Source organism: Ctenocephalides felis, unplaced genomic scaffold, assembly GCF_003426905.1.
Source record: "Ctenocephalides felis isolate EL2017-DRISC unplaced genomic scaffold, ASM342690v1 CF-g0.4_SCAFFOLD_01886, whole genome shotgun sequence".
Lineage (NCBI taxonomy): Eukaryota > Metazoa > Arthropoda > Insecta > Siphonaptera > Pulicidae > Ctenocephalides > Ctenocephalides felis.
In genome coordinates this window covers 80,175,241-80,199,344 of record NW_020538040.1, presented here as the reverse complement: position 1 = coordinate 80,199,344, position 24,104 = coordinate 80,175,241, and the positions used below count along the sequence as shown (strand labels likewise).

The window sequence follows — 24,104 nt, the reverse complement described above, 5'->3', positions numbered from 1 at the left end:
TGGAACAATTTTCCATTATTGCATTTAATCAGCACCCTATATTAACATCATTCGAACTGTAGGCCGCGTTGCAAAAAGCAAAAAGTAAGTTTTTTTGTTTGATTTCTTCTTGTGTTACTTGAACACAGATAGATTTCTTTGTTTATTATTTTGCTATTAGTTGAGCATTAGCAGTTAATTACTAGTGATAAAATGTTGCGTATATAATTTAGCTCATAACGATGATTTGTCTCCAAAACTAATGAAGAAAACTCTATCTGACCTTAGATAAAATACGAAAGATAAAGAGAAACAAAAAGCAATACAAGAAAAGAAAGATCCTGTCTAATTTGTGGAAGCCCAGACAAACGGAGAATTATGTTATTATTGTTTTGTGCATAAACTTAAATAAAACATGATATAACCATTTCCATAATATTTACCTGGACTTAAATCAACTCGCAATCGGCACGCCTTTTGATGTTGCCTGAACAAATGTTCGAAAATTGCACCATATTCTTCGTGAATGCGTTGCATTTCGTTTATGTGTTCGGCTACTTTCTCCATACCTTTGAGAGCCTCTGTAATTTAATAAGTAGCTTGTAAGTGAAAATTTTAATCAACTAGTAGATGTATACAAATAAAAATAACAACTTATTAAGTATGGCTTTAAATTTTAATTTGTTTGCCATCTGTACCCAGTTTTCTCTAATACTCAAATATAAAGCAAATTATATCAACTTTCAAATCATGAATGTGCTTTACAATTGAATTTGCCTTTTTTATTTTCATATATAACATCTACCTATTGACTACAGATAAACATATCAATTTTTCCGTTGACATACAATAAATGAAAATGTTAATCTATGAGGAAATAACGCTTTTTGCAAAACCAATGGGTCATAATAGCGTAAATCTTTAAAATGTTCATAGATGATCGAAAAAAAGTTATCCCATTTTACCCCGAAATAACAAGGAGGGAGTTTTACTGATCATACATAGTTGTTTGTTTGATATGTGCCATTTCTTGTGATATAATTGGTTTGGTTTTTACAATCTAATAGCTCAATGTCAAATTAGACCTTTGTGCCATACCCAATATTAAATTTACACATAACGTAAAAAATTAGTACTATTTCTTACCCATGAGATGTTGTCTTTCCTCGCTGTCTTCTCGAGTTAGATTTTTCAATTGTTGCAGCAACAAAGGATATTTCAGTATACGTTGTATAGGCTTAATAAGATATGATTCTAATGTGAAAGAATGTTCTTTACTAGGGTTTTTAGATTGTAAAAATTGTTGTAGTTGTTGATTTCCTTCATCTGCAAAAAAAAACAAAATTATAAAAAATTTGTTTTTTTTCTTGATTCCCGAAGATATCATTGACGCAATTATCTAATGATTTTTATTAAACATGTTTATAATTTAATATATAATTTTTTTTTAAATCTGCTTATAGCTTGTTTTCATTAAGTAATGGGCACCACTTCTATTCATCATTGGATTATCATCTATTAGGAACAAATTTTCTATATTTCATATTTAACTTGATAATCGACTATTAAAAATATAAAACTATAACAATTATGATGAAATAGCAAACAGTAAGTTTTTATAGTCAAAGATACAATAATATTTAATGACATTTTACTTACTTGGATGTAAAACTTTTTGCGCTTTTGAGTGACTTGCACAAAATGAACTGTATAGTTTGAAATGACCCACGTAATACAAGAATGCACTTCCAATTGAGAATAATATATTCTGAAAAAACAATAAATAGAATAAATATGATTATATTTTTCATAGTTAATTAGATCTCACAGTTAGATATAATGTAGAACATGGATAGAAATTTCCAATGGAGATCTTATAATATAAATAAAATAAGTGCTTCATATGATAGTTTGCTTTTCTCTCACAATCAGTATTGTATAGCATATTGTAATAAAATAATTTTATTTATGTTAATTACTCGAAGTAATTATTCTGTAAAAGTTTTACTTATATTCAGCATATTCAAAAATCTAAAAGTTAATATTAAGAGCTAAAACTTTGAGAGAATTGTTTTTTATCAATTTGGAACCATTTGAGCCCTAGGGAGCAAAGAAATTTGAAAATGTCCATATTAAGGACCACCCTAATATATATATATATATATATATATATATATATATATAGTTTTTACTCATTTTGTCAGATATTATTACCTTAAATTTGGAGCATTCAGATAGTTCACTAAAGTTTCTTTCTAATTCTAAGGCCTCATCTAAATTACGTGCAAAGTTGCATTGGAACTGTACAATTTCTCTAATATTCCAAATAATGCTGCCACTTCTTGGCTCGATAAAAAGCTTTGTTCTTTCAATGGTTCTAGGTATTCTTCCAGCAATATATTCAGGTCCTTTTCACAAATAGAAAAAAGTTTTATGGTCACATATTAACTAATTACATATTGTATGAATAATTTGTAATACCTTTACATAGGCTCTTTCGGTTTCTACAAGTTCTAAAATAATTTTTCTCATTTTGTCGGCATCACTGAATTGTCTGCTAGGCGTGTGAGTGTTGGAACTTACTGATCCTACATCAAAAACAAAATGTTTTGAATGAATAAATAATATTTGAAATATTATAAAATTATATCAACTAACATAAAAATCAAAGAAATTGATTAAATACAATATTCAAGTACAATTAAAGTATTTCAAAATTACAGGCTTAACTAAAAATCAAATATTTGTTGGCCTGATCAATAAAAATAACGAATCAAATTATAATTTCAGCGAGAATTAGTAAAACAAATCTATGAATGTAAATTACAGCCGATTCATAATCATGTCATAACATTTCTACTATAACAGCAAAAATAATAGGAAGTTTATCAGAGAATACACCAAAAAAATTATTCACCAGTAGGACTTTGAGTAGATTTACGTATTTCTTGCGGAGAACGGCAAAATCCAGTAACTTGCTCAGCCGTCTGAAAGTAATCACAATATATTCATGACTAGATATTTAATGTAGACATTTGTAATGAAAAAAGTTCAACACTCATTAAATGTAAGTATTAGCAATAAATAAATTATTTTACCTTCAATAAATTTTCTATTTCAAAGGAGTTTGTTCTAGAAGTTGGGCGCGTCGCGGTTCTGCTATCACTTGATGTTGCATCTAGACCAAGAAATAATATTTGATACAAGATAGTTCTGGAACTATACCTGTTAAATTATTATTATTCAACAGAGATTTGTTCGATTGATAATTTATGGATTTCGTTGAACAATTTTGTAATCCGTATCTATAGCAATATTTAAATAAATTAGATTGATTGAAAACCATTTCAAATATGTAAATAATAACGAATGAAAAAATATCAATAAAATCTACATTTTTAATATTAAAAATGTAAAAATTCCGGAAGTTCTATCTCAACTTTAGATCAACTAAACAATTGATATTTCAAGAATTTTTTGCAAAATTTAATTTTTGCAATTATTGATTTTTTAAAAGCTTTTATAGGCTGATACTCATAAAACAATTTTAATGAAATGTTCTATATAAATATTCCTGTTTAATAAGCTAATGTACATTCAATATTTTGTTAATAATTCGCTGTTTATCAGAAAAAAATACATACTTATATCAGTCGATGTCTTCTCTAAAAAACGTATTTCGATATAAAATTCCAAACATACATCAGCCAAACCACATACACATTTGTTCTTTGTAATTGTTTCTAATCATTTAAGATATTAGTTAATAAATAAGAAAAAACTTACCCCAATCTTGGGGTTTAGGCACTATGAGATCGCTGATCGTACGATCGTCTATCGTAGGAGGATCAAGAGGAGGAGGCGGGCAGACCAAGGAATCGATCACATCATCAGTAATCGTTACATTGTCGCCCAAAATTCCAATTGGCATGGGAGGATTATCATTAACAGAAGTCTGGTTGTAAGGTCTATATTGTTGCGTTTGATTACTTTGAGAAGCACTCAAAATGCACGATGGAGCAGAAGTGCGAGATGACCTGAAATATATAAAAATATACATCTGAATATAATCATTATTATAAGGTAACATTTTCATTAAATTGTTTCATAATATCATATATATAATATTTTATTTAGTCACATTTTTACCTCATGTTCATAACGAGACTGAGTTCTTCTTGTAACACACTTTCTAAATACATCATATCTAAATCTGAAACTACAGCTCCATTGATGACTAAAATTTCGTCGCCTTTGATAATTCCTGTGAGCAGATATTTATTATTGACAAACAAATACATAAAGCAAAATTCGAACTGATTGCTTAAAATGCAATTTACCGTTTCTCATAGCTACACTTCCATCTTCCACACGACTCACGTGACAGCATAATTCATCTTGTCTATTGCCTTTAACATAAAATATTATTATTATTATAGTCATACAATATAATATCCACATACATATGCATATATATAATTAACAAAAAGTAATCATTAAACTTAACATAAACATTATATTCATGCTCAATGATATCACCAACTTTTATACAAAACTTTGAGAAAATGTTATTCTTGAATCAATATTTATATTCTATATATTCAAATTTAACAAAATTTAATATATATTGTATGTATATTTACAGTTCTCTACAAGCTCCGCTTCTACACTGAAACCCCACATGTGATCCAACGACTTTCTAACGAGCTCGCATGTGTACCGAACTTTGGCGCAGATCTCAATTATTTCATGAGTTTGAAGCTGCAAAAGTAAAATAATAATATGAAATTACTAATTTTTAACTTTCCGAAGGAGAAGTTTATGTTTTCATAAAAAATTCAGATTAGCTAATTTTATGTTTTGTCGACGTATCAAGCCATTCTCAATCGAACGAGACCAAATTTGGAAAAAGTATGTGTGTGTGTATGTGTGTGTGAACAGATTTTTTGCCGTAAATCGACGTTTTTTCAAAAACGGCTGGACCACCGATTTCAAAAATTTAAAAGCGATTCGATGTATCTCGATATGGACTAGCGTTCCTCAGTTTTGTGCAACGATCGGCCGAGCCGTTTTTCTTTGTAAATCGCAGAAAAGTAAAATTTTTTTCGTCTACGTTTTAGCCCGCAATTCTGAATCGATTTTGAGAATTAATTTATTTATAATAATAATTAATTAATTTATTTTTTTATTGATCAAGTCGATTATTTGCACATATCGGGAAATTTATGTAACTTGCCTCAAGGCAAAATACCATAACCAACTAGTTCTTATAAATATTCGACAATGTTACAATATTTATAATAATCTATTTAAAAACATTTAATATTTCTCGAACATTTCGTTACGGTACGGGAAGTTCTAGCAATTTGCCTTAAGGCACGATACCATACACCACTAGTTTATAATAATATGAAACTATATTAATATTACACCTGACAAACAAATGCAATAAACATAGTTTTAAAACTATTCAAATACATAATTGCTAATGTCATATGTATAGAAAAATTAATAATTGTACACTTGTTTTAGTAAGTGTGAGAAAACAAAAGATTTCAAATTGTTGTTGTGATGCAAATGATGATCGCTGAATATTTTAAAAACTAAAAAGCTTTTGCGCCTCAGCATCCACAATTTATCGGAATCGATAAACAACGCAGCCAAACTTGGTAATGTACATTTCAAATACTCGTAATATAAATAGATCATTTGACTTACGTATGTTTCTATCAAATCGTTTCGATGGGGAACAAAATAGTTGGAATCTTCCATGTCCCGCCGCTTCTTGACGCGTACAAAATGCTCTTGGGGCTCCAATACAATTCGTTCTGCCTGATCATTCTGTGCATTTTGAGCTTGTGCGTACATGTCCTCTCCGATTTCGCCTGCGATTTGTCCGGAAGCACAATCACCTGCACGGTCTCTGCTGAGGCAGCAGGAAAGCAAGAACTGTTCCACGCTTGCGCCATCATTCAACACTACCGAAGCTGTTCGATTTTCGGGAAGGGAGACCTTGATCACTCGAGCATTCTCCTGCATCATCTGAGAATGATTCAACAGGAATTTTGTTACAATTATTAACACATATGCTAATATGAAGGCAGAAAGTCGATGAGAACTTAAATATTAATTAGTATCTTTTGGTAAATATTTCTTATAAATGAATAAGAGTTTTGAGTTTATATAAACATGAATACAACAATTTATCAGCCATTGTAAAATAAAATATCCAAAGTCGTCATAATACTGTCGCATCTCTTTCTAGAGACCTCAAATTTATTAGTGTTATCATATGTACGGGCAAATTGATAAATAAATAGTGAAAATGATAAAATAAATTATTAATTTTGTATTATTTACCTTTTTGGCTCCTGACAAACTTCCAGAACGATCACCAGTTCGAGACATAGATCCAAGTTGACGCGGCGGTAAAGAAACACTAGGAGTCAATAAACGCCGCTTACTAGCACCTCTTCCAGCCAACAAATTAGATAATAAGGAAGGTGATCTGCAATAAATATTATTTCGTATAATAAAGTATCAATGCTAAATATACAATATTGTTTATATACCTTGCGCAGATCAAGGCATGCAGTGAAGACACAGTGAATACTCCTAGTTCAGAAAGCGTTCGCTTTGTTTGACGCGAAACATGCGCCAATAACGACTGTAATATGAAAAAAAATTAGCTAATATATAAAATAAACGATTATATATAATATATATCTCAAAGCAATATACGCTATCTGATAAATAATTAAAGCTGTTATAAATTCTATTTATTATTTATATCTACGGATTCCAATATGCAAATTAACTTTAGTAAGTTACTTTACTTTACGTCTACTTACTTTAGGATTAGGCAATTCACCACATTGCAAACTAGCCATATAACATCTAAGCCGATACTGTTCGCAATGTAATCTTTCCAAATCTTCAGCGCGGGATGCCAGACGATGATGTGGATGATGCGAATGAATTTGCTGCTGGATTAGTAATTTATTTTCCTATAAGATAAATCAAATGTTTCATTAAAAAAAATTAATTAAAAAAATTAAATTTTTCACTTGCCATAATTAAGAGTAAACGAGAGTAATGAGATATGCCAATGCTATTTATTTTTATCTATAAAATTTCTCTGTAACTATAAATTTTGATATTGTGAATTTTAAAGAAACCGCATATAACCTTAAAAATGAACATAGCACATTTTTCGTTCCGTTTTCAAAAATTCGTTAAATATATACACCTGTCTATTAGTTTAATTAGATAGTGTTTGTTAATTAATCAGTACGTTTCAGCAATTTATTTTTAATCGTAATGAAATAAGTTATTTATGTGTTTGGGCTAAATGAAAATCATGAAACTAATTTGTCGTGTTACATTAAGGGGGTATTCAAGTGTAGAGCGATGAATTTTAGGTCATTTTTAAAGTGTCGTAAAAGAAAGCAATGAATGTTTTTAATGTCCATTTTTTTACCACTTGTTTATTAATATTTTTAATATACAATACAAAAAATTAAAAAAAAGGTGAAATTTAAAGAAACAGGCAGCTGATGAAGGGAGGCATCTCAAAAAATTGGCACCTCAGTCTTGACATGATTTCAGCCCTCCTAACCATCCGCAATAAAAGAAATAAAAAGATTATTAATCTACAATGATTTCGCAATCGCCCGAACTAGCGATGAATAAAAAAAATTATTTTTACAAATTGGCGACTGTTTGAAAAAAGTGTCTTTTTTATTGTTTTTTTTTCAGTTTCTAGTATTTTTTAAAAATAGTAAAAATTGGAATTTGGGGATGATGCTAGTTCGACTCTCTGAACATTTCAAGTGAATCGGTCGAGTAGAACTCGAGAAATCGTGTCAACAGTACTGAAAAAGTCTGTTCTGAGAAAAACGCATTTAAAGTTTTGCGTGAAATTTTTGCTGTTATACTTCTTTTATTTAATCCGCCTTTCCTGCTTCATGCATCGGACCTTCTTCTACTTCAAAAAAAATGTTTTCTGCAATTCTCTCTTGCAATCGAAGCCTCCTTTGGACGTTGGATGTACGTATTTCAGATCATTCAATCCGGCCGTTGTCAGCAAATGAATGAGTTTCTGGCCCAATTTGCATTACCATAAGGGTCATCATTTTTAAAATCGGAAAGAAACCTTCATTGAATATCAAACAGCAATAAATATTGCTATTTCAATTACCCGAGATCGGGAATGAATATGTTTCGGTGCAAAAATCCAAATCAACGACTTTAGAGATTCATTATTGTTCTGAGTTTTTGAACCTATACATCGAATTAATAATTCATCTGACGATAAACTGTTTTAAATTGATCTAATGACGTGCTAATGCCTTTTGTCAATAAAGACCGAATATTCGCTTTTACTCGAATTTTAATATAAATTACCTCGGCGATACATCTATCCAACCGGAATATTTCTTCCTGCACAAGATGAAGCGTTCCAGTCTTACCTCTGTGGCGCGCAAATGCTGCTGCGCAAGCAGAATGGACCGCGCGGGTCCATTGTTCTAATTCAACCTGATCACAAAAATTAACATTTTATTGAAAAATTATATATTCCGAAAATTAATAATGCTATAGTACCTGACAAGGTGCTTGGAACAAATAAGCATCGCCGAACGCAGTACTCAAGCAAAATGCAAATTCTCGCCGGGGATGTTCAGGAATTGGTTGAGTGATTGCGCCATCCACGATGATTAAATGCTTGACGGGTGCTATACAAATAATAAAGTTACTATTGATATTTATATTTATTAATTTATTTTTATTACTTTGCTCTGATGCTTATTATCATAATAATAAACAATAAACAATATTTAATTTAATAATAACTAATATACCAAAGTTACTATCAAATTTTAAACAATAAGCCATATTTAATTTAATAATAACTAATATACCAAAATCACAAGATAAGAATACAATAACCCTGGTTAAAAAAAGATAAGATATATTTTGACAAACTAATTTTATATTTCAAATATATCTTAAAATGAATAGTTGGTTCAAAAATAATGTTATTGTAAGTTTTATCTAAAAAGCTTCGATTTAAAATTTACAAGTTACGTTAAGCTGTATATTCAAGATAATAAGAAAAACTAGTTCTGCTAAAGATCAGGCATAAATGCAATGAAATCCTTCGAGAAGATATAGAACTTTCAAAAATTAAAGATTTTCAACAAACCTCCATCGCCTTCATCCTTGCAAGGGTAGAAAAGTAAGGTAGTGCCTTTTAGGCAAACCCAATACATTTTCCAACCTCTTTTCCTCGCTAATTCTATTTGATGGCGTTTACGTAGCAACCACTTTTTCACCGATAGATATCTATAATATTTACATTCAAATAGTATAACTCGAATTTAGTAACAAAATAAAATGTGTTCATTTTGATGAATAAAAATTCAGTAGAACAACTAGTATTCCTGAATAAAATTTACCCAGCTTTTCGTACGGCGCCCGTGCAATTAAATGAGCCCTGTTCCGCATCCCTCGCGCCCGTGCGTTCATTTTTATTCGAGCAATTGCTTGTACAATTATTTGTGCAATTACTTGTACAATTGTTTTGTTCTTCATCGGAAATAGCTGTCGTTAAGCTCATCCTTTCATCATCAGAGATCTATTGCGAGAGATATTTGTTATGCAATTTCTTATATCCGCTAAAATCGCACAATATGTATCATGTCGATAGTAAATATATATATATATATATATATATATATATATATATATATATATAGGTGCTTATAAATGATAGACACCTACACTTCAAGCAATTCAAATATTCACACATATACCTTCACGCTTTCTAATATGGCTAATAAAAATCCAATTAGAACAAAAGCGAAATGATAATGATGCTATGATTAACTAAATTATAAAACACAGCGAACGTAGTTATAGATAAATAAGAGAATTAAATTAATACACAATAATTTCTGTTCACGACAATTCTAAAAATGCTATAAGAGTAAAAACATATAATTTTGTAGTTGTTGTTTTTGATCAGTTATTGTCAAATCTTCAAAGGGTCGCCAAAGGCAGCTTAGATGTGTACGTAACACTATATTCTTTCAGTAGAGCTATATAAAATGTGAAATATATTATTAATTTATTTAATAAGTGAATATAAACCTGAAATCGTATAAATATGTATTCTTTATAAAATAGCATAATTCATACCTCGCTGCTTGTCAAATAACACAACCTAGAGTCGGCCGATTCCACAGAAAGCTGCTGAGTTATCGAATGCCTCGAATCCGAGATAGCACCGTCCGATACCTGCGACCTAATGTGAAAGCCAACATTTACAACATCTAATACAAATGAAAAGTTATAAAATATGTTAGTTATTTACTTAACACTTTAAACTATACAACGCGCCTAATGAAAATCAATCAACTGAAAAATGAAATCAATCAAATCAACTATTTTAGATAGATAGATATTTTCTGTGAGGCATATAATAGTTAGATATTTTCTGTGAGGCAGAAGCATTTCTTTCGGAAAAATAAATTTTTAGCTTTTCAATAAAACTAATAAAAATCCGGTTTAATAAATAAAACTGAATATAATAATTTACCTCTGTTCAAAACTGTCGCCCCTGTAGGATCTCGCATAACCACTATCATGCAGACTTGCGTCCTCATGTCGTAGTGAAGGAAGCGAATCCCAAGGGCTTTGTCTATTATGTAAATATAAATATTGTTAAAATTTGCACTCCGTTAATTACTTCATAAAAAACATGAATTATGCCTTTTAATAATTTGAAATCAATCAAGGGTATGGGCGCATTGCCATACAAAATCGGCCGCACCCTGATATTTAAATAATTTATACGCAATTTTAAAGTCTTTTTGAAAAAATCTGATATACCAATTTTCAAATTCGTATCTCACCTTATGGCCGAGATATCATTGAAAATATGCCAAGCGGCCGCCCGTAAAAAAAACGTAATTCTACTCACATTGTCTTAGACAGACCACATTATATAGAACAATCGATGCCAAATAATCATTTAGCTATAAAAAATGTAGTAAAATTGCAATTTAATTGTTGTTATAATGGTGTATAAATTATTTAAATACCAAGATGGAGCCGATTCTGTGTGGCAATGGGCCAAAACCCTTTGATATTATTCTATTTCTAATAAATTATATCAAAAGTACATTCAACATTAAATACTTGAAACCGATAATTACAAGCAAAATCAATTTTTAGATCGTGTTTTCAATTATTGTTAAAATTAATGCATAAATAATAGTAAAATTAATCATACATAAACCTAAGTCTACCAAGAAAACTTTTAATCACTCTCAAAAAATATAGCAAGATCAATGATTTTTTTTATGTTTTATTAGTATTGCTTTATTACTTTTATACAAAATTAAATAAAAAATAAATTATACATAGATTTTACGCACAACTTTGAAATAGATAAATTGTAATTTGTAAAAATTTTGTGAATCATGGTCAAAATAAAAAAGATCTGAGTACCACGTTTTTCTAAATCACAAGTATTTGTGTTATTCGTAAAACCGTAACCGTAAATATTACTATTGAAGGCGGCATTTGAATTTATCAGATGTATTTTATCAGATATCCTACCGTTTATCGCCACTATATCCCCGTGACAACGTTCTAGTTTGCGACTGAGATCGTGATCTAGGCTGAGGCATACCAGGTCCAGGTTCGCATTGGGAACATCTTGCATATTTCTGACTGTAAATTGAAATCACTTCCGTTATCTAATGTAAAACTTTTATATATCATTACTAATAACAATGAATCAAATACCTCGTATTGTGATCACTAAGGTAACCCCGTTCTCGATCCCTTTCTCTTTCTCGTATTAGTTCGTTTCGATCGCTAAAAAATTACATATACATTACATAAAATAATGTAAAATAATAAAATTAAATTTTAATTATAAAATAATAATTTTTATTCCAATCTTTATGTTTGAATAAATATATAAAAGTCACCTGTAATAACCATCCCTGTCCCGTGGCAGACTTGAAGACCGCTCGAATCGGTTTGTAGAACCTGTTGCCATCGGTAATGGTAAAGTTGAGCTCTTGTTATTAGGTGGAAGACCTAATGAAGTTAATTACAACTTAAAAATTTGTCAAAAATAATTAATAACTATAAATAAATGCAACTTACGTCTTCTGGAAGCAAATGGACTTCTTTGATTAGATCCCGGCAAACTTTCTGCAAATTCTGAAATATATTTCATGCATAAGCAACTTATAATTGGACTTATAATAATAATATAATATTACTATACTAGTTAAACTATTACTGTTATAAGTAATTTAAATTACTTTTGATTTGGACCTTCAATCAGAAAACTAACTTACTAAACTACTAAAAGAATCTCAGCGTGTCAAATTATACTATAGGAGTATATAATTATAATATCGTATAATAATAATATATGGTATATAATAATATAATGACATATAATAATAATAGTATCGTATATAAAAATTTCACATAAAAATTGAACATTTTTTTATCTTATTAATAACTAATTATTTGCTATAATTGTAAATTAAATGAAAAAGAAAATATTCAGAACAATGAAGGCTGAATTTTTCAGGATAATTAAAATAAATGATAATATATTAATGTTATTAAAAATAATAATGCATTATCGTTAAAGGTAATTAAAATATAAAAAAGTTAACAGCGTATTATTAACTAATCTTAAATAATATTATATCAAAAATTCATCTTCTATTTTAAAATATTGTTCGAATCGATTGTGTCTAATAATAATGATCGTGTATTAGAAGCTTGACTTTTTAATCATTTGTCCTCTTTCAATAATGGACATAGACAAAACACTGAAAACTGTTAAATGTAGATTAACTCAATAAAATTTTTATGATAACACGAAACGATTACAAGATTCGGAATTCGGCCTTTAACAAAAATGAACAAATACTGAAGCATTTTAATTAAAATGTCATAGTTACTCCACATTCTACACGATATATAAATCGTTTACACAACCCATATTATTATATTATATACAAAAGTTGAAATTTCACATAAATGTAATCAATTATTGAATACATTTAATCAAATGTCTATTACCAAACTATAACAAACAACTTCATATAAAATATTAATATATTTTAATGTACCTAGTTCCTCCTGACTTCGGCGAAGGAGAGCTTCAAATGTGTGGAGGCTGCAACTTTCCGCATCCAAGCCTCGTGCCAATGTGTTGCGTAAATGGAGCTCGTATTCCAGTAACAGACGAGAGGTCGGTGAGCTTGCACGAGAACTTGGGGTTGACAATGCCTGAAAAAATCAGGTAGAAATGCAGTTGATGATAAAATGAAAATTTAGTGAACGTATATATTTATATACATTATTTAAAAAATAATTTATTTAAAACATAATTTATACATTATTAACTTCCCGAAGGGGAAGTTTGTGTTTTTGCCAAAAAATCAGATTTGTATGTTATTTTTATGTTCCCAAATTTTATGTTACGTTACCTTTTCTCGTCGTTTTAAGCCATTCTGAATGAAATGAGATAAATTTGTAAACCAAAAAGGTATGTGTGTGTGTGAACCGAATTTTGACCTTTCGTCGACGTTTTCTCAAAAACGGCTGGATCATTTTCAAAAATATAAAAGCCATTCGATGTATTTCAATAAGGACTAACGTTTGTCAGTTACGCGACGATCTGCAAAACTGTTTCTTTGTTAACAACAGAAAAGTGGAAATTTTTTCGACCACGTTTTAACTCACAATACTGAATGGATTTTAAAAATTCAAAAACCTTTCGAAAGATATTAGATGAGAATCGTGATGATTTATATTGAACAAAGATTGGTCGAGCCATTTCTTAGTAATTAAAAGTTGAAAAAAAATTGATAAAATTTTTTACATTGATAGATAGTAGTCCTAACAAACATACTAAAATATTTCGACCCTACGATAAGTCGTTTAATTTCAAAAAATCATCATAGTTTGAAAAAACGTGATAGTCAAAATTTGTTTCAAAAGTGTTGATCACCGTTAATTTAAATCATTAATTAATATTAAGGACTTTGTACATGATACATGTAATCGTGCCTATATTTTTTATCGCGGATGCTTAATATTTCACAAAATAATTCATTAAGTTTCTTAAAAAAAAAGTTGAATAATAAGCTACAATTTTAGCACATATAAGCACGTGTTTGTCTAATTAATGTAATTACAGATATTTTAAATGTGTTTGAGAGATAACATTTGGAAATCGCAATGTTTAGATTCATGTGAAAGCAAAAACTTTATCTTCGAATTAAACAGTTGAAAATTTTATCTAAATATCTAAATCTCAATTTCGGTTGATTAAGTAAATTATTGCACCTGTCGGGAAATTCGTGCAAGTTGCCTTATAGCAAAATGCCAATTTCAACTAGTATAATAATAATAATTATTATATTATTATAAAAAATAACGTACATGCGTGTGATATCTCCGAGCAGGATTGACAGCTGCAACATTGTTCTCGCAGCAGTAGTTGTCCTGATCGGAATTGTTGTTGCTGGAAGTGGGCGTCGTGGCGTAGCACCTCGCATCAAACAGCAGAGCATCGTCGCACGAGTCCCGCGCGTTGTCCCGGTCCCGTTCCCGCTCGCGGTCGCGGTCGCGGTCGCTTTCATGTGTGTAGTATGCGCCTGAGTCGCGGTCCATCCGTCCGCGGTACGACATTCCGTTATCTCGTTCGTTCTCTATGTCCAGATATAAACTGCGCCCGTCATGCGACGACCTGTTTTATTTAAGATTAATAAAATAACTATTATTATTACAAAAGACCATATTTCATCATCAACGCATCAAAAACTTTGAACTATAATATTTTTAACGATTGCAGACGGGCTTATATCCAAATAGTTTCATAAATACTAAAACCGGCCACAGACGTCACTGCATACATATGCAACTGAATGAAAACGCAGCAAAGCGTATTTTCACAGTGCCCACAGACGTCTCAAGATTATGCTCAAGTATTTGCGCAATCATATAAAAAATATCAACTAAGAAACGTCAAGACCTAACCTAAAAATATATCTTTCTTACTAATTTATATATTCACAGCAATCAGAAGAGAATTCAAAGAGTTCAGAAGGCTAATTTAAATAGTTTCAAAAGTTAATAACTTCATAAATTTGAATTATGTATTCGCTACAAAGTGAAACAAAAACGAGACATGTGCCGCCACACGCGGCCAACGCAATTAAAACAATCGAAAAGTGCTCGTGTCTACTCGCTTCTACCGGTATGTTAAGTTGCGCAAAAGCATCCCACAGACGCTACAGAATACACGTGCAAGTCACAGGTTGCGCAATTATACAGTATCGTCTGGTGCCGGCTTTATTACAGTGATATCTTCGCACAATGGACGCTGTGCATAGCAAACTTTTTTTTCGATCGTGAATGTTCAAGAAAACGAACTTGTAGTCAAAAATATGCTGTTCAAATTAATTTAAAGTGTGGATCTTGGAAAAAAATTTCCCACTGTGAAAGTATACTTGGAGAAAAAGCTCACTCTTAATCCTGCTACACGCGGCCATCTCATTATTGGATAATTCATATTCCCAAAGGTCTAGAGAAAATTTTGGAAGTGAATGATCAAAAACCGAGAAAGAAAAGACCAATCAAAAGATTTCTAGTGCGCAAAGTCCCTAAAGTATTTTTTGATCAAATGGGAAAAAATGCAAGAATTCGTGAATGTTTACTTTTCATACATTGGGCTAAGAATTTCAGAGTAAAAGAAACAACTATCGAAAATTTCTTTGAAAATTAATGAGCTAAGAGGGCAGTACCACCCTGATAATAACTTACTTCGTAAATTAGTAATATTTTTTTAAATGCTTTAATTATATGTAAAATATATAACTCATTTGCTATGACCATATTTCAAACTACAGAACAAATTAATTTTATTTTCTTGTGTGGAAAAATGCGTTTTGCACACAAAACTTTTAACGAATTTTCTTCCGTAACCAATTAAGTACGTTATGCGAGGTATCACTGTAATTATAATTATCATAATTTTTTATTGGATTTTATTGTATGTTTTATTTAAATTAATAACATAAAATTATTTTTCTCAACCAAATTCTACACCTCTACACAATTATAAACTGATTATAAATTATAAGCTTACGTACTATTTGCGATCAAATAACAAACTTAAAAACTTTAAATAGATAACGTAATATAATAAATTATTATTATATAATTTTCAATAATATTATTTTGCATTAATTTATAGAACGTACAAAATATTGGTTATAATAACTAACCTGGAACTTTGAGTTGAATTTGTCCTCATCATGCTATAGCAGTGTGGTTGAGTCATCGGGCTTTCACCTGTAAATATAAATTCTAATGAAAAATCAAACTATTATTTGTATACTGAAATAATTAAAATAAATCTGAATAGATAGGTGACAGTAAAATTAGACATTACAGACATTGACTATAGTTACCTCTCATTATAGAATCACTTCTATCGCTTGGAACCGGCTTAAGCATTCGCTTCAATGTTGATGAATCAATAGAACGGCCTGTAGAATGTATGTTATTTTAATTTTTTTTAGAAAAACTATCAAATTGAAAATATAAGAAAAATTATTCATAAATTATGCGCACAAATATTATTGAATACATATATCAATTAGAATCATGAATTGATTAATATGTTAATCGTACCGGCGTTCATGTCTTCTGTAGATTTGGATTTACTACGTGGTGTATTACTTGATTTGGAAAACTTCTGGGTTGATGTCTGGGAATCGCTCTGAAGCATTAAAAACATCCAGTAAAATATAATTGCAATAATATAAACTTATAAATACACGTACATATATTTTCAAAAGCAATTTACATGCAGTGCACAAAGTAAATTGTTAAATATTAGAGTAGAACTATCTGTAACTCGTAAAATAGTTTTGAATTTTTTCTATTTTTTAATAATAAATAATTTTTATTTCGATTTGTATATAGCTAGTTTAATTTGAATGTTAAACTTCTTTAAATAAAAAGCTCAATCACTATTGTAATCATAGAAATAAGAATCCGGTGGAGACGCCATGTACTTTTGCGATGACTTGACGAACCAACTGTTGACCGAAAAACGAACTCGTGCGTTTAGTAATTATTCAATATAATACGAAACATCTATTCACCAACTATTAAGTTGCATAATATCTAATTTAGATTTACATAAAAGTATCAACTTTAATTTTGTTTGATTTGATGCTTTAGATAAAACTTTAACTTATAATAAATTAAAACATTATTTTTAATATACCATCTCACAGTCCTGATATTCAAAACTCTTAGCTCTCAAAATCTTCTTAGAATCGGTGATGCTTTCATTTTCTACTCCGTTGCTAATTGTATTACTTGCGATATGATTCGTTTTACTTATATTCGTGGCGTTGTTCGCAATACTTGATGTATTCATAGAGTTAGTTGCGGTATTAACAGTATTCGTAAGTTTACTGACCGTGGTTTGAGGCTTATTGACAATAAATGATTTTCCTATCTGAGTCGTTGCTTCTGATTTATTCAATTCCTGAAAATACAAACGAGAAAATTACTAAAACATTATATATTTATTTAATGATGTAACTTCCAATTCAAATTAATTGAAATTCTGATTCAAATTATAAATTTCTAAGATTACCTGTGCAGAAATATCTTTAATAATTTCAACGTTTTGATTGATTTCTTGATTTATATTTTGATTAACTGTTTGGGCAACATTATCGTATAAAGAAGTGCTTGACGTTGCAATATTAATTTTGTTATCTGAAATTAATATTGAAAAATAAATTAGTATGCCAAAACGCAATAATAATACTATTTCAAGCATCTACATTTCTATAAATTCGTAGAATTTATTAATGTAAAATATATTTAAATACATAAAATAAACCTAATATCATATATAATCCTAATATGATTATTATTATCAACTCACCTGTCTCAGTCGCTCTGGTTTGTGCCCTCGGCAAAGTAGATGATCCTGTGAGACAATTATATTAATTAAAATATATTATAATAATAAAATGCCATATTAAAATCTAATACTTCTAACTACTAAAAAATATTTTTCTCTAAAATAAGAATGATTACCTCTATAATGTTGTTGTAAACGAAGTTTATTATACTGCTCGACGCTCATGCAAGTGCATTGTGGTTCTGAAATATTATATTTATATAATTAGAGAATAAAATTGAAATATTAAAGTCAAAATACATAAAAATATTTGCACTTATATAATATTTTAAATATATTACAAATTTATTGTAAATTTGTTACAATTGCATTAATAATTTAAAAAAATAATCAGATGCATATCTTTACGGCAGATATAAATTGAGAATAGTGTTGTATGAAGATAATTTGTATTGTTTTTTATAATAACAAATATTATTTATTGAATTACATAGAGAAAAATCTCTCAATAAAGGTAGTAAAAAATGTCTATTAATATAAATTAAGTCACTGGGTTGTCTAGAATAACCATGTAAGATTCCAATATTAAGACGTAAGTTACAAAAAAGTGACCTAATTAACATCAATTTTGTAAGACTATTTCAAAAAATTTATTTTTTGTAAAAAGAATTTGTAACATAGCAATAGGTGAAATTTACTGGTATTGTTATTGCTAATTCTTTAGTGAATAAAATACTCGATGTTCAAATTTGGGCTAGCGTCGAAACCCATCACTCAGATATGCTATGTGAGCATGGACAGACATTGGCGTTGTCTGTCCATATTCATTAACATAAGCAGCATATGTACGATATTACATATATTGTACACACGGTTGTGCCAGGGTACGGTAGTGATAGTCGTCATAAAAGCTAAACTATACTGATTTGGAAATACCAAATTGTTGGTGTTTATATCTATTGTTTTTAATTTATTTTTATGCCTGTCACCACTGACCTCGACTGCTGTCAAAACCGTCCCTCGGATGTGGACGGTTGTGCCACTGGAGCTTTTTTTGTATTATTTGATTTTAAGACTAATACATCGTATTTAAGGGCAGTATTTCAGTAATTCCACGTAGACAAATGTTCAAATTACCATTTGATTTACTTTTTTCCCAGCTAACTGGTAAATTAACAAAATTATGGTTGATCCAAAAAAAGTAGCACAACCGTACCCAGTCGTCCCTACTTAGTTATCCTACGGATTGATTGAGTGGTGTGTGGCTTACATGTATGGTTTTGTAATAAAATAATGTACTACCTCGCCTGGTGGAGTTGTTAGGCGAAGCCGGCGTGGACCTCGCTCGCCGTCCGCCCGTGGCTCGATTGCCGTTGGCCCTGGAGGATGAAGTTCCCTGCCTCCTGGAGCGCGATTGTCCTGTCGGCGTGTCCCTCAGCGAATACGAGGAGGACGCTTTCCGAGCGAACTTGAACTGCGGCGACTGCAAGGACACGTCGCACTATAAAGGCGAAAGGGGTTGGAGCCAGACGTGAACTGGTTCATTCAACTACCGAACTCGGAAAATTAACGCAAAGATTCTTTTACGGAAACTTCAACGAGTTCCGTTCATATATAATTTGATGTAAATTCTCCGAGATTTGCAAAAAAAATTAATTTTGAAAAGTTATTACTGAGAAATTGATCAATGTTTGAAAGGTAAATGAAATTAATGACCTACGTGAGCAAATATTAGTATAATGTTATTAATATAATTTATATTTGTTTTGTATACTACTTATAAACAAAATCATTCTATTGTATAACACGTAAGTAATAACTTATGATGTAGTGAATATTTTTAATTCTTTTTTAAACCAATTTTAAAATGAATATAAGTTCCGCGACTGGCACTATATATTTTGTCATCATTTGACTATTTATTTATCTTTAGAAATTTAATATGTATTAATAGGTTAGTTAGTTAGAAGGGTCTAAATTAAACTACAAACATATATACAATACACACACTAAGTAATCACACGCATAAATAATAATGATAAAGCTCTGCATTTATCAGATATACAGGTAGGGTAGGGTGGGGCTAGTTGAGCAAATTTTTACTTAAACGGATGTAGCACCCCAATGAAAAGTCTCAATAAATTGCTATACGGCTTAATGGATTTGTTGTTTATCGCTTAACAAAAGTGTTAATACTATTTTTTGGTAATAAGTAAAATTTAAAAGCTACAGCTGTTTAAATGCAAAAAGTAAAGTATGCTCAATGTACCCCATAGGTGAGGCAAGTTGAGCACTAAGAAAGTATAATGAAATCATAGGTTCAATGTCGATTAGTGATGAAATAAAATAAGTTTTTAATAACCAGTTGTATATTTATAGTCTTTATTGACAGAGAAAACAATACTTATAGTAATTTGCTTTGAATAATTAACGAATAAGTAGAATCAACAGAACAATATCGTATCTTAGGAATTATTTTTCCATTATATTCAGTATTTTTGTTTAAAATCATTATTTCTTTATATTATTACTCATAGACTTAGCTTAAATCTTGAAAATAATGATCAATTTCTGGAATTTAATGATAATTGTCTTAGTGACAGAACAAGTTTAGCAACTATGCTCAACTAACCCCAACTCGGAATTTCAAAATAAAAGTGAGTTTATAAAATAAAACGTGAGAATTATAGCCAGAATCTCTGTGCATATTAAAAGTACTATAATTATATTGAAGAATAACATTTACCTGATTAAAAATAAATAACATTTGACTAAACCAGACGAAAACTCGTGATGAATTACGTTTTTACTTTTTGGTCTCAAAAGAAACAAACGCCCGTGAGCCCCACTCATTTTTCCAGCGGCCACTAGCGATCGCGGGATGTTTATTTCTCCCAAACCTCTATCTTTCCGCCATATAATGCCTAAACGAACGGTGAATAGTTTTCGAGATATTTCTATATTTTGATTGCTCAACTTGCCCCTATACTCAACTAGCCCCGCTCTACCCTACTCGTTAATAAGCATAAAAATATAGTAAAGAAACGTAAAATAGTGCATTATGTGCTGAAAAGTGTAGCGGTATTTATTTGTTCTAAATTGGAACCAGTTTCAAAGTATTTACTTAATTTTTTTAAATAATTTGTTAAGCATCTACTGAAAATACGCATAAAAAATTGTGTGCGTATACAAAAGTACTTCTGTAAAATCGGATAATTTGTTTCTTTTAATAATTTCTCATTTGTTTTCTTTTAATAATTGAGATAAGCATATGATTTTTATAATAAAGATGAAGTTGCAATAAATGTTGTGCGACTTTTAATGCACGAAAGCCAATGAATTCCAAACTCACGCAGCACTCGCGGAATTGTTTAGCATCCAGCGGCGACGTGAAGTTCAGCCCCCAAGTGTCATCAGTCACGGGGTCACGCCAATATGCAAAACATTCGCTCGCCTGTCCTATTCGTGTTCCTAGAATAAATGATTTCAATATATAGTATCATGTAAATATATGTATGTATTTATTTATTTTTTCAGTGCAGTCTGTGTGACATCGACTTTTTTATTGAAAATCATTATACTATTTAATATTTAATGTAACGTTATAAAAGATATATTTAATCAACAGAAAAATAAAACTAATGGTGTATAGCATCGTGCCTTAAGGCAAATTGCCGAAACTTCCCATACCGTAATGAAATGTTAGAGGAATATTAAATGCTGTCAAATAGATTATTATAAATATTGTAACATTGTCTAATATTTATAAGAATTTTATAATTGCAAAGTTGAAATTATTTATTTAAAGTATATTAGAACAGAATTAAAATTAAAATCTAAATTATTTCCGATATACAAAAAAAAATGAAACATTTTTTTTTCCAAAAGCAAATATTTTTTTGAAACAAGCAGTAAGTTCTTTGAATCATCCAAATCGGACGCTTAATTCTCTTAAAAACTGCCATTTTTTACACATTTAGCTCTGTATCTTCGAAATGGCCGGACCTGCCTTTGCCAATAACTAATCATTTCTTCTCCCAATCATTACAAATTGAATGTTTTTCAGATCATTCAAATTGGATACTTCGTTCTCTCAAAAACTCGAATTGTATTTTTTGCACTCTTTCCTCCATATCTCCGTAACGGCTCGACCTACCTTTGCCAAATACTAATCAGCACATCTCCCTATCAATAGGAATCGAATGTTTTTTGAACCATTCTAATCGGTTGATCCGTTCGCCCGAAAATGTGGACAAAAAAATGCGGACATACAAAACACACACACATCCATTTTTTCTGAGATATTGCAAAATGTTCAGAAACCTTCAAAACGTGATGATATGCAAACATTTTCATTATCGATTTTCGGCTACCCTACGACTATCGTGCTTTAAAGCAAAATGCTGTAACTTTTCGTATCGTAATTTGAAATATTTAAAACCTTTAACCTTTTTTAAATACTACAAATTTTGAAAGTTTTGATTTTTTTTTTAAATTTGAACTAATTTCAAGGCGTTCGTCCTGCGCAGAACTTTTAGGGAAAAACTATCGAAGTGTGTAAGCGCCGCGTCCCAGTCTAAAGTTTATACATTATAAATCTTTGTACGGAGCCCCCAAAAATTGTACTTAATATATTTTAACTTTTTTACTGGATAATCAAAACCGCTAGATCTGCCTTCCCAAAAATTTAAGATGTTTTCATTCCTACAAGTGGAATGTTTTTCAATTCAAATCGTACACTCCGCTCTCTCAAAAACTGAATTGGCATTTTCTGCATTTTTGCCTATATTCTCAAAATGACTAGGCCTGCCTTTGTCAAAAACTAATGAGCACGTCTCCCCATCAATAGAAATCAAATGTTTTTTAATCATTCAAATCGGTTGATCCGTGCTTTCGGAATCGTGGACAAAAATTTGTATCCAAATATACATACATGCATGCATACATACATCCAAACATACAGACGCACACAATACATTAATTTTTTCTAAGGTAGACCAAAATGTTCAGGAGGTCTTGAAATGTAATGATATGCAAAATGTTTTATTTTCTTTTTTTTGCTATTACCATTACTTGCCCTACGGGAAGTTAATAAGAAAATATAAATTTTCTTATCTATGATATAAATAATACAAAAGTTGTAATAAAAACAAAAAAGATATCATGATCCGATTCATCCCAACAACATAGTATCAGGTAAACCAAAAATATAAACTCAACAAACATTCATAAAAACACGTTTATACACATATGTTAGAATAAATATAAAATATCAATAAGTAGCAGGAGGTTTAAGATAAAATAATTAATTTTTTGACTCACCAGGTTGCACAAGTCTAACATCCAAAATTTTATCAACTTGTGAATTGTAAGCCGTAATGTGAAACACAGCTTCTGGCGCGTCTTGCACACACGCGATATTTACTGGCACTAAATCTTCGGAAACCTAAGAAAGCAAAAGTTTCATTACATATCATTATAACTACAAATTAAACGTGTATATATAATTCTTATTACCTGCTGCCATTTTACAGTTCCCGCGCCACTTGCTGACACATGAAAAACTTCAGCCCACAGTCTGCAATAATAATATAATGTTCGTGTAGTTTTATAAAAGTATTTATTTTTGAAAGATTTTAATTCATTCTCAAAAGTTTTACCTTAATAAATGACCATCCCTCCGTCTGGAGGTTTGCCAAGGGGAATCTTCATATCTATAAGTACGTTGAAATTAGATTAATAGATGGAATTGCTTTTTATATAGTATATTTCCATGAAAATGACAAACGTAATGTTCTTCGTACCTGTATCCTTTTCGTATAAGAGGAGCACACGAACAGCCAAGTTTGTTGCCCATTGTACCGCCACTAGAATTACAGTTGCAGCCTTCAGAGCCTGGAAATTAATTGTGATTAATTTCAATCGCATATATCTGATTAAATAAAACTAGTAATATATTCAATGTAGCAGTAGGTATATACAAGGCAATGTGTTCATTAAAAAATACTCAATGATATTTTCCTAGTTGTAAATATGAAATCATAGTTTAGTAGTCAAAATAATTCCGTAATAGGGTAGAGGAGGGCTTCGTGGTGCGCGGGTGGAGCGGGGCTTCTACCATTAA

At 30.2% G+C, this 24,104-nt stretch overlaps 1 protein-coding gene across 1 annotated transcript in view; it reads right to left on the bottom strand.

Annotated features, from left to right (window-relative positions):
* Nucleotides 1-23,837, bottom strand: part of LOC113375424 — a 29,504-nt gene extending 5,667 nt beyond the window's left edge. Inside the window, 42 exon segments of the mRNA XM_026615362.1 lie at nucleotides 423-560; nucleotides 1,126-1,305; nucleotides 1,639-1,747; nucleotides 2,194-2,303; nucleotides 2,306-2,387; nucleotides 2,461-2,567; nucleotides 2,897-2,966; nucleotides 3,078-3,192; nucleotides 3,762-3,947; nucleotides 4,129-4,243; nucleotides 4,320-4,388; nucleotides 4,623-4,740; nucleotides 5,698-5,783; nucleotides 5,892-6,012; nucleotides 6,340-6,487; nucleotides 6,552-6,646; nucleotides 6,831-6,986; nucleotides 8,386-8,517; nucleotides 8,584-8,714; nucleotides 9,185-9,324; nucleotides 9,438-9,616; nucleotides 10,180-10,285; nucleotides 10,580-10,681; nucleotides 11,605-11,718; nucleotides 11,794-11,865; nucleotides 11,982-12,093; nucleotides 12,163-12,219; nucleotides 13,152-13,311; nucleotides 14,470-14,776; nucleotides 16,317-16,383; nucleotides 16,503-16,580; nucleotides 16,726-16,813; nucleotides 17,327-17,593; nucleotides 17,747-17,829; nucleotides 18,002-18,046; nucleotides 18,157-18,222; nucleotides 19,283-19,481; nucleotides 21,333-21,451; nucleotides 23,303-23,426; nucleotides 23,498-23,558; nucleotides 23,641-23,694; nucleotides 23,785-23,837. Of these exon segments, the coding sequence (XP_026471147.1) occupies nucleotides 423-560; nucleotides 1,126-1,305; nucleotides 1,639-1,747; nucleotides 2,194-2,303; nucleotides 2,306-2,387; nucleotides 2,461-2,567; nucleotides 2,897-2,966; nucleotides 3,078-3,192; nucleotides 3,762-3,947; nucleotides 4,129-4,243; nucleotides 4,320-4,388; nucleotides 4,623-4,740; nucleotides 5,698-5,783; nucleotides 5,892-6,012; nucleotides 6,340-6,487; nucleotides 6,552-6,646; nucleotides 6,831-6,986; nucleotides 8,386-8,517; nucleotides 8,584-8,714; nucleotides 9,185-9,324; nucleotides 9,438-9,616; nucleotides 10,180-10,285; nucleotides 10,580-10,681; nucleotides 11,605-11,718; nucleotides 11,794-11,865; nucleotides 11,982-12,093; nucleotides 12,163-12,219; nucleotides 13,152-13,311; nucleotides 14,470-14,776; nucleotides 16,317-16,383; nucleotides 16,503-16,580; nucleotides 16,726-16,813; nucleotides 17,327-17,593; nucleotides 17,747-17,829; nucleotides 18,002-18,046; nucleotides 18,157-18,222; nucleotides 19,283-19,481; nucleotides 21,333-21,451; nucleotides 23,303-23,426; nucleotides 23,498-23,558; nucleotides 23,641-23,694; nucleotides 23,785-23,837 (4,921 nt within the window).
* Between the last annotated feature and the right edge of the window lie 267 nt (nucleotides 23,838-24,104).